Raw genomic sequence first — 17667 nt, 5'->3', positions numbered from 1 at the left:
TTGCATGAAGTTTGGTAGATCAATAAATCCTGACAGATGTTGTTTTAATTAGACTGTAGATCTAAGGATTTTTAGCACAATTCTCATCAAATAAGTCAAGCATTTACTTTCATATTTAGCAATGCATAACAATGACAGTGTTGGCATGTCATGGTAAACCAATAACAAGTAAGCCATGGTTAATGGTTTACCATGAGTGTGCAAATGGTTCTTACTGTAGTCCTCTCCTCCAGTGGTGTAGCATGGGGGGGGGCACCGGCCGCAACATCTGGGGGGGCGCGCGCTCACACTCGCAGCTCTCTGCCCCCTGCTAAAATCCACGGGTTAGGGGGCGCAAATTACTTGCCTTGCCCCGGGTGCTGAGAACCCACGCTACGCCACTGCTCTCCTCTAGTGGGTTGGAATAACAAACCATAATCCTTGGGAGTTATGGTTTGTTCTGCTCCAATCAAACCACGTTGTGAACACAAGGTTCATTCTTGGAGTGTGCAAGTTTTGTTTTGTTGGAGCAAAACAAACCACAACCCCTAGTTTGGAAGTAATGCTAAGCCAGGAATTGTGGTTTTTAGTTCCTGATGGCTAAAGAAAGGGGCAAAAAAGGAGTGATCTTATGCTTATGTGACCTTTGGTATTCCATGGCATGTAAATTGGGTTTATGTGTTCTCAGTTCAGTTGTTCACTTCAAATGAAAAATTGTCCCTGAAGCTGGTGGTGTTTGGTGAGATACAATGTTATCTCCATGTAAGATTTATTTGTATTTGTAGGAGGGCAGTTATTAATTTTTTTTTGGTTTTATTATGTATTTTGTGTTTTCATTTTGTATTTTTATTTTGTGAACCTCCCTGTGATCTTCGGATGAAGGGTGGTATACAAAATTAATGAATGAATAAATAATTATTATTTTTTTTAGGTGGAAAATGAGCACCTGGGTCCTGAGTGTCGACTTGGGATTAAGGATGGCCGACCTTTTTCTGGTGTCACAGCTTGCATCGATTTTTGTGCTCATGCCCATAAGGATACACACAACATGCACAATGGAAGCACTGTGGTATGCAACATTGTTGGGATTCAGTTTCCCAAGTGCTTGTTCATTTACAATTTATGTACTTGGCTTCTTTAGGTTGCTACCCTGTAGCTGTGAATGCACCCTTATTTCTAGACTTGCTTTTGTTCTTAATTGTTTAGGCTCTTCTTTACAAAGTCTTCTTGCAAAGTTTATCCAAAAAAGCCACGTTTATAAAATAAATTAAAAGCAATTCAGAACTGCAACAAACGCAAGACAAAACAAATAATAGGCTTCCTTCCCTAAGTAGACCTCTAGTTCTTGGATATGTTGCAATCCCTTTTATAAAGCTGAAGTAATTTGCAAGGGGCGCTTCAAGTTGCCGTGGTTGAAAGTTAAAAGTTTTTATGGATTGATAGAGGTAAGGGAACCAAATCATTGCATGTGGAGAACAACTTCCGCAAGTGCAACAAAACCTCTCTCCTCTGTGCTGCCCAAAATCTGCTCCAGGGGTTCCCCACTTGTGAAAGTCGTTAGACAGAAGAACTTTTTAAAGGTGAAAAGCAGCTGTGAATGATTGTGCTGTTAGTGTTTCTAAAATTGTGCAATGTTATTCAAACCATGACATGTGGGCTTGATGTTTGAAGGAGAGGGGAATTTCCTTATTTTTCACACAAGCACCCTAAGTAGAATAATATTCTGCATGCTAAAACATAAATATCACCTTTGCTAAAGTTGCTTCACTAACAAATAAGAGATGATTTATTATACCCCCCCCCCCCATTTTTCTGGCTAGGTTTGTACATTAACAAAAGAAGATAACCGCATGGTTGGGGTGATACCCAATGATGAGCAGCTGCATGTGCTGCCCCTTTACAAAATCTCACAGACAGATGAATTTGGCACAGAGGAGGGTCTGGAAGCCAAGATAAAAGCTGGGGCAATCCAGGTGCTTACTGCTTTCCCACGAGAAGTAAGAATGCTAGCAGAGCCACGTAGAGCGACGAAAAAGAAGAAAGCAGACTCAAAGAAGCAAACCTTAGCAGAGAAGAAGCTGTCTACTCCTGCAAAGGGAAAAAACAGAGTGCAGGAAAATACCAATAAAGCTTCAAAAAGTTTAGGTAGGTACAATAAACCTTGTTTCAAAAGTTACCTGATACTGGCAGAAATCTGTTTATCAAAGGTCGGGCTGACTCTCAGAATCTGAAATCAACAATCAAGCTCTCTGTGTGTCTAATAAGTTAGGTATTGAGGGTGGGATGAAGCAAAATGTTAGCGCAATCGGAATCTCAAGAGTACATTTAATAAACGGACTGAATCATGGCAAGGTGGAGGTCCTATGTGGGTAAGTTGTTCTCAGATCCAGGAATTAGGGAGACGACCTGTTCTGGGTGGAGGAACAGGTGTCTAAAGGAACAGGTATGCAGCTTGAGCAGTTCTTCTCGATTCAAAGCTGTTGTTAGAGGCCCAAGTGGCTTCAGTGGTGAGGAGTGCCTGTGCCCAGCTATGGCTGGTTTGCCAGCCATGGATGTTCCTGGATCAGCGACAGCCTGACATCAGTAATTCGTATTCTGACAATCTCACAGTTCTAAAGTTGCAACACCCTCTGCATAGGCTACCTTTGAAGATGGTCCAAAAGCTACAGCTGGTGCAGAATGCAGCTGGTAGATTGTTAAGTGGGGCACCAAGGTAGGATCACATGTAATTGATCCTTAAAGCACTGCTCAGCTTGCCTGTGAGCTCCTGGGCCCAATTCAAGGTGCTGATACTGATATATAAAACCCTGAATGGCTTCAAGGCCCCGTATTTAAAGGAGTTCTTCTCCCAATACCTTGCAGACCCATGATTTGAGACAGTTGAGGGAGGCCATGCTCATTGTCCTGCCAACAATATGGCATCTTGTGAGGTAACACAAGGCAGGGGTTTCTTGATACTGCAATTGTACATTTCCCTGCCTGGAAGAGTGTGTCTGACACCTGCATTGGCAACTTTAGGTGTCAACCGAAGACACCTTCATCTGAACTTTGGGGACACAAATGGAATCTGGAGTCCAACAGTTTCAGTATCACCTGTTGCGCGACATATTTTTTTTAGTATTAAAATGTAATTTTAGAAGCTTTGTTTTTTGTGGTGGTTGTATTTTAAAATTTTGTGAATCACCTTGGACTCCTACAGGAGGAAGGTTTATATTAGTATTTTTATTTTTATTTCTATATTGGTAAGTTGCTGAAGGCACTCAGCGGAAGGTGACCAGTGTTGACTCTGTTAATTTCTTATCCTGAAAAAGTACTGCATTTAGGTTGGGTAGAGCTACTAATAGTAAATTTTCACATGATATTTAGAGAATGTATACCTGTTGTGCATGTGAGCTGTGTCTGCTGGAGTTTGCAAGCCACTTCAGCCACTTCAGTAGGAAGTCCTTTTTAGTCAAAGGCCAGGGTACTTTAGCACATTTTGGATTCCCATATCCAGCCAGTCTTCACATTTCCCCCACCCCTCCCAAAGACACACATGTGCTATTTCCAGCTCAGCGCTGGCTGCTAAAACTCTTACCCAGGATACAGCTGCCTCTTCTCAGCTGGAAACGATAACCCTCCATTGAAGGGAAATTCATATTCTCACAATTAAGTTTGCTTTTTTTATTGACCAGCTACAGAAAAATGTACAGCTTTATATTTAAAACATTTTGTTCTTTTCTCCTTAGGGAGCAAAGCTAATTCATTGCAACCTGGGACAAAAATGGAGAGTGGGGATCACCTTTCTACAATAAAACACAATTCAGACACTACTAAAAATTGCTCTGTACTAAAGCAATATGCTTCTTCCTCCCCTTTAAAGCTGGATAGTTTACATTCTTGCTCTCCATTAACTCACAAAGCTGGTGGTATAATGCCAGTGAGTAATAATCAACAAGATTTTTCAACTCCCTACGGGTATTTGCAATGCAGTAGTAACAAACCTCATGTGACACCCAAAGGTAAGATCTTTGATGTGTCCATCAGCGATCATACTGGAATTTTGCTGGATGAGAAGAGGAATGGGGTGCCCCCATTTCTTCAAGACCTTACTGTTTCAGAATCCACAGCCTTCAGAGATACCTTGCCCCACACACTTGAACAAGGAGTAGTCAGCAAGCAAAATTGTGAAATAAAGTTAGAAAACTCTCCTGCCTCACAGTTGGCTAGCTCTTGTGATTCCTCAGTGCCGTTAAATTCTCCAGAAGATATAGTCAGAAATGAAATTGGTTCTTCCCAGGAGTGTCCAATGCAAAAAGGTGGTTTCAAGAACCCAAATTGCGATTCTGCCACTGCGGATAAACACCCAAGTTGCGAGCTCTTAAAGCGCACAGAGTCCGAAGAAAAAGCAGAGGAAATGTGGTCCGACAGTGAGCATAATTTTTTGGATAATGACATAGGTGGGGTAGCTGTAGCGCCATCACACGGCTCCATCTTAATTGAATGTGCACGCCGTGAGCTACACGCCACAACTCCGATTAAAAAGCCGAACCGCAATCATCCCACACGGATATCGTTAGTCTTCTACCAACACAAAAACTTAAATGAGCCAAAACATGGGATAGCGCTGTGGGAGGCAAAGATGGCTGAGAGAGCAAAGGAGAAAGCAGCGGAAAAATCAAGCACTGAAAATACCAATGTACAACCCAATGACAGGAATGTGCACCAGGCCAGTGCCACGAGAGAGATTTTCTATGAAGACAATGAATTCAACCAAATTCCATCGCGCCGAGCATTAACAGTAACTCATGATAACATCATAACGGTGTCTACTTATGCCCTCACTCGAGTTGCCGGGCCGTATAACCACTGGGCATAAGTTTTTATAGCAACTGTACAACCTTGCCTTGGGAGCAGTGTTACACAATAATCCCTAAAGGTGCTGTTAAAGAACAAAGTCTTGTATCGTTTACTCTTTGTTCATCTCAACCATTTTGAAGGCTGAGGTAAAAAAAAAAAAGATTTTTTTCCCTTAAACTGTGACTTTATATATTTTAACATCTGGTGATTTTCAAGCACATTTTAAGCAAAAAAATATATATGTATAGTTAAATGATTTTGGCTAGGTTATTAATCCTGATTGAATTATTCAGTTTATTACCTTTTGGAATTTATACTTTGGTGCTTTGAATTGTCTGTTTACTACAAATGGGCTTTTTATAAAGATTTTAACATACTTCAACTTTTATGATGTAAAATCAATTTAGACAGTATTAGCTATACACAGCTCTTGGTGCTCAATCACAAGAAACAGTTAAAGATAAGCTGATTTTTTTTTTCCTTCATGGTGCCATTGCTCCGACAGCTTCCAGTCGTTGCTGTGAAGCCCAAGTTAAGGATAACAAACCAATGATGATTTATCTTTGTACAGATCTTTCATGTCTGTATAGGTTTGTGTGTGCACGTGTATGGTCCACACACATCCACACACAAACAGTATCACTAGTGATGGTTGGAGGTTGTAACCTGTAAATATATATATTTAAAAGCACTTTCTATTTTTAAAGTTAACTTGAAATAGTATAAGGATCACATTTGTCTAAGGTTTCTACATTCTCTACCAAGAAATCGTTATTTTTCTTACTGTGTAGAGTTCCATACTGCTACAACAACAGTACACATATACACATATACTAAGAATATTTGGTTTTTAGACTCTTCCCCCACCCCACCTTTTTCCCTTGAAAGTTTTGGTTTGTTTCAGTTAATAAAACAGAGAGTTCGGATTTGCAAATATAAGCTTAAGGATCATTTTGTCTATACCTGTATTGCTACGGTGTTTTGTTGTCAGAATTGATTTGCTGTAGTTTGTTTCAGCAATAAGTGCATGTGTGTCTTTCATGCAGAGCATTGCAAGCTACACGTGACAACCAAATGTTCCTAGAGTCTTGGGGGTAGAACTGTTAATTGCATCAGCAACTGCCCTCCTAAAGTTGCCTTATTAACATTCTGGAAAGTAGGACTCTAAAATATTTACAAGAGAAATTTGCAGTATCGGCTGTTTTATAGTATATTTGAGTTCATTAAATCTTCCAGAATTTTCACCAGCTGTTAGCTGTCAACACATGAAGGGTTTTATAAACATGCAGTCCAACCCAGTGTGTGATTACTGAGAACTTAAGTCTACTTTGTCATTGGGTTTTTCTCCCAGGTAGGAAATTGTAGGATCACAGGCTCATTCTAATTTCCACACAGACGTTGCACAAAAGAGGAACCCATAGCATGCCAAAAGTTGCACGTTCAATCCCTGGCATCTCCAGCCAAAAACAAGGTCTCAGGTAGGCAGAAGTCTGTATTGTGCTATGTCTCCATTTTGGGGCCCAGCTGCATTATAACTTTTGTTGAGACGCAATTGCAGCGACACAAAACAGAAATATGATCTTGCCTCAACCAAAAACAAAACCAGAGAAAAGTGCACGGAAATAAGTTTAAATCTCAGTTAATTTGATGTGCAAACTAAAACAAAATATTATTGATAGTCAACAGACAGTAGATAACACTGATAAATCTGACAACATGGTGTGGGGAGAAGAGAGGGTATCCAAGACCTGAATGTGTGACAGTCTCAAAAAGTTTTCCTTCTGTAAGAAATTATGCAAAATATAAAAGCAAAGCCACACCAGCAGAATGTAAAAAACCCCAAACTAGTTCTGGCTATCACAACTCAAACAGCAGCTGTAAGAGGGCAACTCCTTTATGAGGGAAGGTTACAACACTTCCAAGTTTTTGAGTTAAGGAAAAAGGTGATAAAGAGGACAATATGATAGAGGTGCATATAAATTCACACCTCTGTCATGCCCCCCTCCCCTCTTATACACAGTGCATAGTTAAATTATGGGATCTGATGTCATAAGATGTAATGATGGCCACCAGCTTGGATGGCTTTGAAAGGAGATTGGACAAGTTCACAGTGCGTAAGGCTCTCAGTGGCTGCTAGGCTTGATGGCTGTGTACTCCCTTTGCTGCCAGAGGAAGGATGTCTCTGAATTCTGTTACTGGGGAGCACAAGTGGGGAGAGTGTTTTTGATCTCTAGCCCTGCTTGGGGACCGATCACTGTGAGAACAGGACGCTGGACTAGATAGACCTTTGGTCTCTAAACCCAGCAGGGCTCCTCTTAAATTATTGCATTGTTTGTGTTACCAGTTGTTCAGGAGGAGCCATCGTGATACATGCATGGATGCCAGCTCATTGTATCCATGTATTGAAAATATTAGTAAAAAAGAGAATAATCACATATAGAACCTGTTCTGTATACACCACATTTAAATTGGTTCTCATGCACTATAGGGCAGGGGTGGCTAAGCACCCCCGCCCCCAGTTCAAGGGCCTGATTCAGTCCACCATGCAAGCTTTTGTTGACTCTTAAGTTCCCACCTATTTTGGCAGCAGTAAAAGAAAAGGCAGTGTTGAAGTGCCCAGGTGGTGGACTGTCTGCGTCTATGTGTGCATGCGTGCACATGTGCATTTATGCATGCAAGCAAGTGGGGGGGGTGACACTCGTGGCTGGCTTGTGGATTCAAAAGGATGGCTGAAGTGAATGTAACCCTTAATAACATTAAATTAAATTCAGCCACCCCTGCTAAAGTGTATATAATACCCAAATAAGGTCCAGAAAAGTAAATCCAAATACACTGCCAGGCAAACACGTAACAAATCCCTTCCCAGTTGGGCTGGAACTCCCTGGATAGGACAGTTTTCATGTGTGTGCATGTGGTTCCTCCTTAGCAACAACTGGTACCACAAACATTGCAAGAATTCAAACCCTTTAGATTCTGGTTTTATAATAGTCTGCTGGTATGGCTTTGTTTTTATATTGTTGTACAATGTTCTGCTAAAAAATCTTCTGAAGTTAAAATGCACTTTGGTCTTTAACACATGAACACACTCTCACTCTCATTTGTTACATTATGAGGTTATCAGTGCTATCTACAGTCTCTTGACTTGATAAGTTTTTTTGGTTTAGGTTGCATATTTAGTTCAAACTACACATTAGGTCTGTACACTCCCCCCCCCCCTTTCACTTTCTTACTCATCCAGCACGATTGCAGTGTGACAAATAAAGTCTGCTTCATATGCTCTCTTAAGGCCACGTACGTTCCCAAACATTACAGATGCAGGTACAATTTCAGCCACACACAGGAACTGTGGACACCTGGTCCTACAGGGCAACTTCCCATTTGTAAAGCTTATGCCAGAGCTTACTGATTTCATCCTTGAAGCATGGTTGCTGAACTGATTGGTTTGCATAAGAGCCTTGAATAGGCATAAACCTGCTACAAAGCAATCTTGGCAAATATCTGAAATCTCTTAGATAGTAATGGCCCACACTGCTCTTCTAGTAGCTCTGACAAGAAGCAAAGCTGGAAAAAAACCTTCACATTTCTAGCAACTAGTTTCAGATTTCTAGCTGACCAGATTTTTAGTCCTGGAAGAAGGACATTCAGATTCCTAGGCAGCAGCATCTAATTTCTGGTGACTAGATGCCAGGGATTTCATTAACTGTTGGGAATGACCAGACAAACGGGTTACTAACAGATCAAATAGATGGGTGCCACAGGGCACTGAATGTTCTCAGAACAACTGATGGTGCAGTACTGATGAAGGAATGCAGATGGGACTGATCACACCTAGTTGAATAGTAGACCTATGTAAAAACAGGTTACAACCCATACATAGATTGTGTGAATTGAACCTTAGAAATTATTTACCTTTTCATGACAATGCATCGTAAATTAAACATTAGGTGTGGTAGACACTCCAGATCTGGAACACTATAGCATCCAACTCCTTTTCTCTATTCCCCCCTTTAATTTTAGTTCAATTGACTAAGCCAACCACAATCAAAATATCAGCCTTGATAAGGATCATGCTTATCAAGGACCAGCAGTTTACATTTTAGAGATGGGGAATTTTTTTGGTATGGACCTGTCAGCTCAAATCAGTGGGCTCTGAATTATCATGTTTTGTATGAGCAATGGTTGCAGGCCATAAGGGTAAGCTTTTTGGTTACACTTGTGATTCTCCACCGTGTACATAAATTCCACAGGTCTAACCAGAGCTTGAAGTTTTACTGATAACATACTTGATATTGTAGTGGTGCTGTAACAAATAATGTCTAGATCCTCTAGACATGGTGCTTTTGTTTTTTTTAAATGTCTACCATGGTTGTGTGTACAATCTGAAAATCTTTTTGGTTTGGAAAAAAATTACATATATGTGAATTCTTCAGTTTACCCTTAGTTGCCTATGATTCTGGTCGTACAGAAATGTAAACGTGGAATTCATCCCAATTATATCACTGCAGCTACTTTTTAAAATGTTAGATGTGTATGCCAATCCAGGGATTAAAGAGCATTGGAAGAGAACTCATGGGGCTCCTCCATTTCTCCATCTTTCAGATTATCATCACTCTCAATAGTACAGAGAACTTGTTAGGCAAAGTGGGGAGCAATTACAGGGTGTTTGGACAACATCTGGTTCCTGCTTCTCACACATACACCAATGTGATTGGTGTTATATTAGTGATTAAAACTGTTGTCAAGTTATCCAGATCTGGTACAGCAGCACCATGTATAAAATGGGTGCTAGATGCAGGGGCCCCTTTCTCCTCTGCCCGGGTTAACAACTGGTGTCCTTAAAATCAGTGGTAATTTAGCAAACAGCAAGTCCCATTGATTTCTGTGGGGCCCAAGTAAGCCGAACTTGTTCAGAGTTGTGACTCTAATCTATGATCCTGCAAACCCTGGAGGGGTTTTATGAACATCTCTGAGACTGTGCCAGCATGATTGCATTTTAGATTATACCCCCATACCTACCACTCAGCAATGTTGGTCACATGGCAACGCCATTCAGACCATTTCCCCAATCTTTATGCCCATTGAATCAGCTGGAATTATAACATTCTTATAAAGTGTATAAGAAGAGCGAGATTTCAACGCAGTCATTCTATTTTTAAAGCAAACAAACTTTGTAAAAAGAAAAAAAAAACACCCATATGCTGCATTTTTGTTAGTTCAAAGATTATGATTAGTTCAAACAGAAGATATGTAGGGATTGTAAATAATCTAAAGTCAATATTATACCATCATTTTGTACCAGCAGTTTTCTGCTTCTTGAATATCTATAAACATTAAATTGTTATGGTATTTTTGTGTGCCTTAGATTTGCATTTTGAAATCTGTATATTTTTTGTGAGCCTAAAAGTTATTAAAAATAACAGCTGTTTATACAGTAAATAGGGTTGTGAATTCCTCCAGTACTCATCTGTGCAAGGCTGGGTTGTTTTTTAGTATTGCTGTCTATACAATCTTTCTGCAAAAAGGACTTTCCTGAAAGGGTTACCAGCTGCTTATATAGTCATACCTCGTGTGTGACTTTCGGGTTTCACCGCTCACGCATGTGCAGACACACAAAATGACGTCACGCGCATGTGCAGACGCGGATTGCGTTCTGCTCATGTTGCGAACGGAACTCCGGAACGGATCCCGTTCACAACCAGAGGTACCACTGTATAGGGAACTTTAATGTCACTCTGCCACAGTTTTACCCAGTTCAGAAATTTAAAGAAAACCCAGCTTACAATGCTACTATAGCAAGAACATCTTACAGCTTACAATGCTACTATAGCAAGAACATCTTTGTTCTTGTAAATTTTGCTGTGTAAACTTTGCAGTGTACACATTACTACAGATACAACATTGATGAATGAATTTCCCTGTGATTCTTGGTAAACACTGTACCACACACACGCTTTATGTAAAGTTAGATGGTTTAACTAATAAACATCACCAAAAGCTTAAGAGCAGGTTAAAAGGTAAAGGTAAAGGACCCCTGACAGTTAAGTCCAGTCGCAAACGACTCTGGGGTTGTGGCGCTCATATCGCTTTACTGGCTGAGGGAGCTGACGTTTGTCCGCAGACAGTTTTTCCAGGTCATGTGGCCAGCATGACTAAGCCGCTTCTGGTGAAACCAGAGCGACACACGGAAATGCCATTTACCTTCCCGCTGGAGCGCTACCTATTTATCTACTCACACTTTGACGTGTTTTTGAACTGCTAGGTTGGCAGGAGCTGGGACCAAGCAATGGGAGCTCACTCCGTCACACAGACCTTCCAATCGGCAAGCCCTAGGCTCAGTGGTTTTAGACCACAGTGCCACCTGTGTCCCTAAGAGCAGGATAGACCCATCCAATTAGGATATCTCTTAACATCTCTGGTGAACTGCATAGTTTTGACATGGCTACTAGTGGAAAATGTATTGTTCTATTTGGAGAAGAAAGCAGGTCTTAAAATGACAATGCTAAATAGGAAAACCATATGTATTTAAAATGTAACTTATAAACCTGATGCTAAATCCATTACTTGGAAGTCCCACTGATTTTAATTAGTCCTGTTAATTTCATTGGGCTGTCCTTCCATATAATGAGTTTAAGATGGAAGTGCATGATCCTTTTTAGCAGCTAATAAAATTTCGTTAGATTCATCAGGTTACCAAAACATTTAAAATATATTATTGAAATTAAGAAATAAAAGTGTTTAATCTGATTTCAGTGGTATATTTTAATTGTTTTTGAATAAATTTATGAAATACTTTTGCTTATTACTGTTACACATAGAATACAATGTAGCCAACTACATTTTTATAATATCTGATTTAACTGCAGTTTTAACAGCAGATGGTATCAACCATGCATGCGGTGTGCAAATTGGCAACTACTTACTGTATATACAGCTGTGTGCTATTTATTGTAGCATTTCAGAATATTTATCATTTTTACATAGAAATTGATGTAATTTTGTGAATGAGCTTATAGCTACAAAGGTTTGTAATACTATTGTCTTGTAATAGTGATTCTTTGGGGCTGTAACAAGCAGCAAAATCTTCAGACTGCTGTAGCAACACAAATCCCTTTTTAAAGCAGTTTAGTCTAAGATTCTCCCTATTGCTTTCATTGGTGACCTTCCATGCTAGCTAGTTCAGGAGCCTTGAGACAAGGAAATGAAAGGAATGGAATGGTAAAAGATGCATGCTTTCCTTGATTTGCTATAACTCCTATTGATCACATTATCAGTGGCTTTGGCTCTGCAAAGTGCTTGAGAAACATAGATCACATTTTGGTCCTGTGAATTGTGGTATTTTGTTTTATTAAATTCCTAGCACATCCAACCGATTTCTCAGAAAAAAAATGTTATTGGCAGTAAAGTGAGGTTTGTACATGGTGTATAGTTGGCTGATTTGTTAATATGGGGAGGGTCTCAGCTGCATAAATTCTGTGTGTTCTCCTTTACTAGTTCAGACTAGGAAGCTTAGAGCCTAGCTTTACCATGCTCTACAAAAACTGTGCTTGTATTATCAAGTCTCTCCATTGATTTTTTTTTTTTTGCTTTTACTGCTATCTTGCTTAAGGGTCCACAAACTGTTCTTGCTACCTTGGTGCACCGTTAAACTTCCTACTTGAAAGCATCCCTGCATCAGCAACAATCTGAATTAAAAACAGGATGCTATCTAGAACAGGATTTCTTAAAACATGAAATTCGGGACTTGCAGTTGGGTCACCTAAATGTGTAAAAGAGACCCACTTTCCCACATAATCATTCTTCTTTGATTTGCTACAGACAGTTACTATGAAAAGTGTTCTATGTTCCTGGAATTTTGAAGGTCAGTACTTTGAGATCTTCTTAGCCTCCTCCCCCAAGGAAGCAGCTAACAAGGATCTTAACAGAAGCACTATATGGTGACTGATGATCCTTCAATATCGGGCAACTGTAGGTGGTTTTCACTAGCTGCTGTTACTTTGTGGTGTCTGGTTTTTCTACAAGTTATACTGAGCTTGTGCTTGCAAAAATTAGTGTTTAAATCCCTTAAAAATTAATGGGGTTAAGTTGCTCATGAAATTGATTTCAGTGGGATTTAAGTGCAATCATCATTCCCTTGATTGGAGCCCATATATGTTAATTTTTCTGTATCTGAGTGGCTCCTTGAATACCCCCGTTTTTCTGTGTTACCCTCTGTATAGATCAGTACATAAATCTGTGTCTTAGCATAATATTGTAATAGCATTAACCTCTATATTATTAATGATTACAGGAAGCTAATTATGATGGGTAACTCACTGGCTAAGTTGAGCTTGTTAACGTGGTCCTCCTACTTTTAAGGCATAGAGACCTCTGTTACAATTTTATTTGAGTCCACATCAAAAATATAAGACCAGAGAGTGCCACTAGCCTGGTTTGTACATCACACTAAGCCCAACCCATAGCTTAAACCAAACTCATGGGTACTAGGATAGGAGACTGCGTTTGCTGCGCCGTGCTAAGCTAAATGGTGATTTGGCTTAGCAGGCTACCCAAAACTGGGCTCATGCTTTAGTTTTCTCCAGACATTTGGTCTGACTTAGTGTGATGCACAAACTAGGCTCACTTGGCCAAGAACAATGTTCCCCATCCCTGCCCCAAGTTAGTGGCTATGCAACTAGATCCTTTATGAAATAATCAAAAGCTGCCAATCTTGCAACAACATGCCACCAGTGTAGACAAGCTCCCTTTATAGAAAACTTAGGCTAGCTCAGGTCCAGGCTCGATGAACAGGGAGTAAGCTTAACTGGGTCAGAGTTCTACCAGGAGCAGAGCACACCCTGGGATCCCTTCCCTTGAGTTCCGCCAAAGCAGTCCAGCTCTGCTTTCCCTAGAGGGGTTGGCAGAGGACTACCATATCTCTTTGTTAGAGAAAGATATGGAAGCTCACTGTTGTTGCACACAAAGTCCAACATAATGCCAGGCACTATTTAAAAAGAGGTTGCTATAACTCACTTAGCCCTACAGTTACCTGTATGTTACCATAAGGCTGTATCATCCCAGTAACTAGACAACTCCCTGACTTCAGAATTGTACAGCTAACCGTGGTCCTGACCATGCCAGGAGAGTATTGCTAGCAGCCAAGGCAAACATGACTTTTGCCGGGAGAGTTACTGGCAATGCGCTCCATCGACATGGCAGACATTACTGCTGTACCCAGTCCCTGAGCCACAGAGTCATACTTAAGTGGCTCTTGAGTTGTCCCTTTCAAAGTCAGGTAATTGAAGAACATCTCTTAAGAGGTATGGGAGGCTTCTTGTCTACCCAAAAGCTTACCACAATAAATCAGTTTTCACCCTATAAGCAGATGTATTCTCCTATAATCCACATCTTCATCTTACTCCCCTTTTAAGTGTAATTAACCAAGTGTTGTATATTGATAGAATTGAATTAAACCTTCAAAAATACACACCACACACACAAAATGGTGCTGTTGCAGCTTTACGTAGGACTCCATGACTACCACAAGTACTGTTGCAGCATGAAAAAGTGTTCTCTAATGTAATGAGCTTCAATTTAATGAACATAAGCCTCTTCTCAAAAGCTGAAAATAAAGACAGATTTTCATTTATAAACACCAGTTCTTTATGTCCGTCTTGCAGGGTGAAATGGGCATTTGTATAAATGAAAAACATTCCTCCAAGGGAACAAAAATAAAATAAATCAGTTCTGCAATCAATCAAGGATTCTTTCTTTGAAGTTTTTCTTTCTTTTACTACAGGCCAAGTAACAACAATTATGTGTTGCTTTCAGTTTTGAAAATTTGAGGATGAAGCTAAGCAGATCTGGGCCTGGTCAGTGCTTGGGTGGGTGACTCCCTAGGAAGCATATTCAGTATCTTGAGTTCCGTAACAGAAGAAAAATGTGATATTAAAATAAACATATTTTTATTATCCAGAACATAGGTTTGCAGCTGTAGACATACCTTACCCAATTCCTTCTGTAAGAAAAAACAGGGTGACTGACTGATTTGTTCCATGGGATGGTAGGAGTCATAATACTAGCAGAATGTGGTAAGACTGAATCATTTCAGCATTTGGCAAATGTTTAATTGAACAGCTATGTTACACACTCCTTGACCTGCTGAGATAGCTTTAATAGCATTTTACCCAACTTCATTCCCTGTTGCAAATCAAACAGCATTTGTAGAAGGTAATTTTCAGTTAATTCTAATAACAGTGGTAGTTAACACGTGTTCACAAATAACTATAGGATTGACACCTTAACATGGTGATGCTAGAAAACAAAATAAATTGCCCAAACCTGTAGTTGTGATATGTAAAAGTTCACAAATGAAGGATTTATAGCCAATTATATGATTGGAACTCTAGGAAGTGGCTATTTCGTTTGTCTATAAGCAAATTAGCAATTTGCTCAACTGTTTCTATGTGCAGGCCATTGCAGCCATCATTTCAGAACCTACTAATCATGAAATTGAGCAAAAATCTACTAGTTGTCTAAAAATAGTTTCATTTAGCAAACAGCACTATGAATGAGAATTAAAAGTTGTAGTGGCATAGGCTGCAAATACAAGCTGGCTTGAGAGGCACCTGAAATGTTAGGGTAATCAAATATCATTTAAAAAGAAGCCTAGTGTTACAACGCTATGTAGCTACACAGACACGCTTTAATTAAGCAATTATGATAGTTGGGTTTCTCCTATATAGTATATCAATATTTAATAAATGTTTGCAGTTTAGCAAGACTATACAATGTTCTTGCATTTGTGAATGCCATTTTAGAGTTATAGCAAAACATGGCAGCTTTGAGATTCTGTCTGTTGTGTCCTTCAATGCTGAATGTAGCTAGTGCCCAAGATGTTGAAGCCAGATAGGCTGGTAATGCTTTGTAAAATATTACAAATCTAATGTTCATTGTAGTTGCAACAAAACATTTTGATGTTAGACATTTTAAGACCTTACAGTTCCAGTTTTTGAAGTGCTGTCTTTTTTTTCTTTTTTAATAAATCTTCACATTGCAAAAATATGTCAGAAGTACAACTGTGATCTAGACTAGAGGACCTTCTTGCCTCAAGTTTCAAAAGTAGCTTGATCAGGAGAGTAGGGGAGTTGGAGGAATGCTGTTTAGAAAAGCAGAAATGCTGCTGTGTGAATAAAGGGGTTTACTATATTATGGCTATGGTAATCAGAAACCAAGGGTGCAATCTAGTAAAAGCTGCAGTCTTAGGCATATTTATTCAGAAATGTACCACTGAATTAAATTAAGTAAATTTAAGAATGCAGTTATGCAATCTAATCCAGTAAATGTTTACTCATAACTAAATTCTACTGAGTTCAGTGAGGATTACACGGGAGTAAATTGTGCACAGGACTACAGCCTTGGTGTCAATAAAATCAGTGAGGTTATAGAATAACTTTATGCATATCTACTCAGAAGCTAGCCCCATTGAGTTAAAAGGTGCTTTCTTCCAGCTAAATGTGCGTAGGCTTAAGCATGTTTGTTTGGAAGTGAATTAGATTGTGTTCAGTGGGACTTCCTTTCTAGTATGCTTCTGACTAAAAATGCATAATCAGGTTGCATGCCCCATTGATTTCATTAAGAATTAGTTGTGACTAATCTCACCGGATTGTATCCAAAATGTAATACATAAAATAATCACAGCAGACATGTTCAAAAATTCAGTTTCAGTAGCCTAAAAACAAAAATAGGAAAATGCATTATGCTCAAGCAGAAGAAACTTGAGCTGTTGTTGACTAATATTCCCTGTATTGTATTGTTTCTTGTGTGTAGTGTGTTGTTGTTTTTTTAAACTGGGGTGCATACAATATTTATTTTTCAACAGATATAACTTTGATTTTGGTGGATTTTCCCTCTAACATTCTACTGTATTTAGATGATCTAGTGGTTGAAAAATGAAAAGGCAAATACATTTTTATCATTTACCATTATTTTAAGTTACTAATAAATGGGAGGAAAGCACTTCACTATTTCACAATACTTACAGGAAAAAGGATTAAAGCTACTTCATTTCATTGGGTGGGGGAAAATATATTTGAATATTCTCTGCAGACAAGGGAACGCTTACCAGCAGTACTTGAAGACGTAAGTTTTGACTGCATGTTACTTGAAAGATCTTACTAAGCTACTCTTTTTGGTGCACAGCAGTTGTTGTACATTATTTCATGTTTATGTAGCAAGATGCATTTAAATTGTATTGAAACATATGTGTAAAAATTATTGTTGTGGAGATGGTCTGTTCTGGTTTTTTGTTTTTGTTTTTCTTGGTTTTTTTCTTGTATGTGTCATATCTGTTTAAACTTTTAAATGTTCCTTTAAAAATGTCCTAAAAAGGCAAGATAAATTGCTGTCATTGAAAATATATTTTAAATTTTTGTCATGATTTTTTTTCCAAAAAAAAATATTATTACAAAGTGTATCATTTCTGATAACACAGAACATTGTGGATGGTTTCAAATAAATTTTATACTTCTATTTTGCACTTGATTGTCTTAATTTTTTATTTTCTATATTTCTTGGGCATTTTCTCTTCTGACGGATAGTACACACAGCAAAGGAGCACTTTATCCATTCATACAAATGCATCTTAGTAATAGCTTGAAGCTACAGGTAAGATTGCCCTTTCCCCACTTTTATCTGCTCCTGTGCTTTTAACAGCAGTTTCATCTGCAGGCATTAGCAGATGCAACTAAATTCCACCTCAGTGTCTGGAGTGGAAGCTACTCCTAGTGATTTCTGCATCTGAAGCTCCTGTTAAAGGCACAATTACTTTAGGAACTTAAAAAACAAAGAATTAAAACATAAGACATAAGAAAT

The 17667-nt window shown here is 39.1% G+C and overlaps 1 protein-coding gene across 1 annotated transcript in view; it reads left to right on the top strand.

Moving 5' to 3' along the window:
- The window catches only part of TET1 (tet methylcytosine dioxygenase 1), an 85212-nt gene extending 67887 nt beyond the window's left edge, over positions 1-17325 (top strand). The window contains exons 12-14 of the mRNA XM_083439805.1: positions 911-1048; positions 1800-2124; positions 3708-17325. Coding sequence (XP_083295931.1) covers positions 911-1048; positions 1800-2124; positions 3708-4837 — 1593 coding nt within the window. The 3' untranslated portion in view covers positions 4838-17325. The remainder of the gene's footprint in view (positions 1-910; positions 1049-1799; positions 2125-3707) is intronic.
- Positions 17326-17667: the final 342 nt, after the last annotated feature.

The sequence above is a fragment of the Podarcis tiliguerta genome (assembly GCF_965153285.1).
Source record: "Podarcis tiliguerta genome assembly, chromosome: 5".
NCBI classification, from domain to species: Eukaryota; Metazoa; Chordata; class Lepidosauria; order Squamata; family Lacertidae; genus Podarcis; species Podarcis tiliguerta.
The sequence above is the reverse complement of the archived record's forward strand: the minus strand, read 5'-3'. Positions and strand labels throughout refer to the sequence as shown.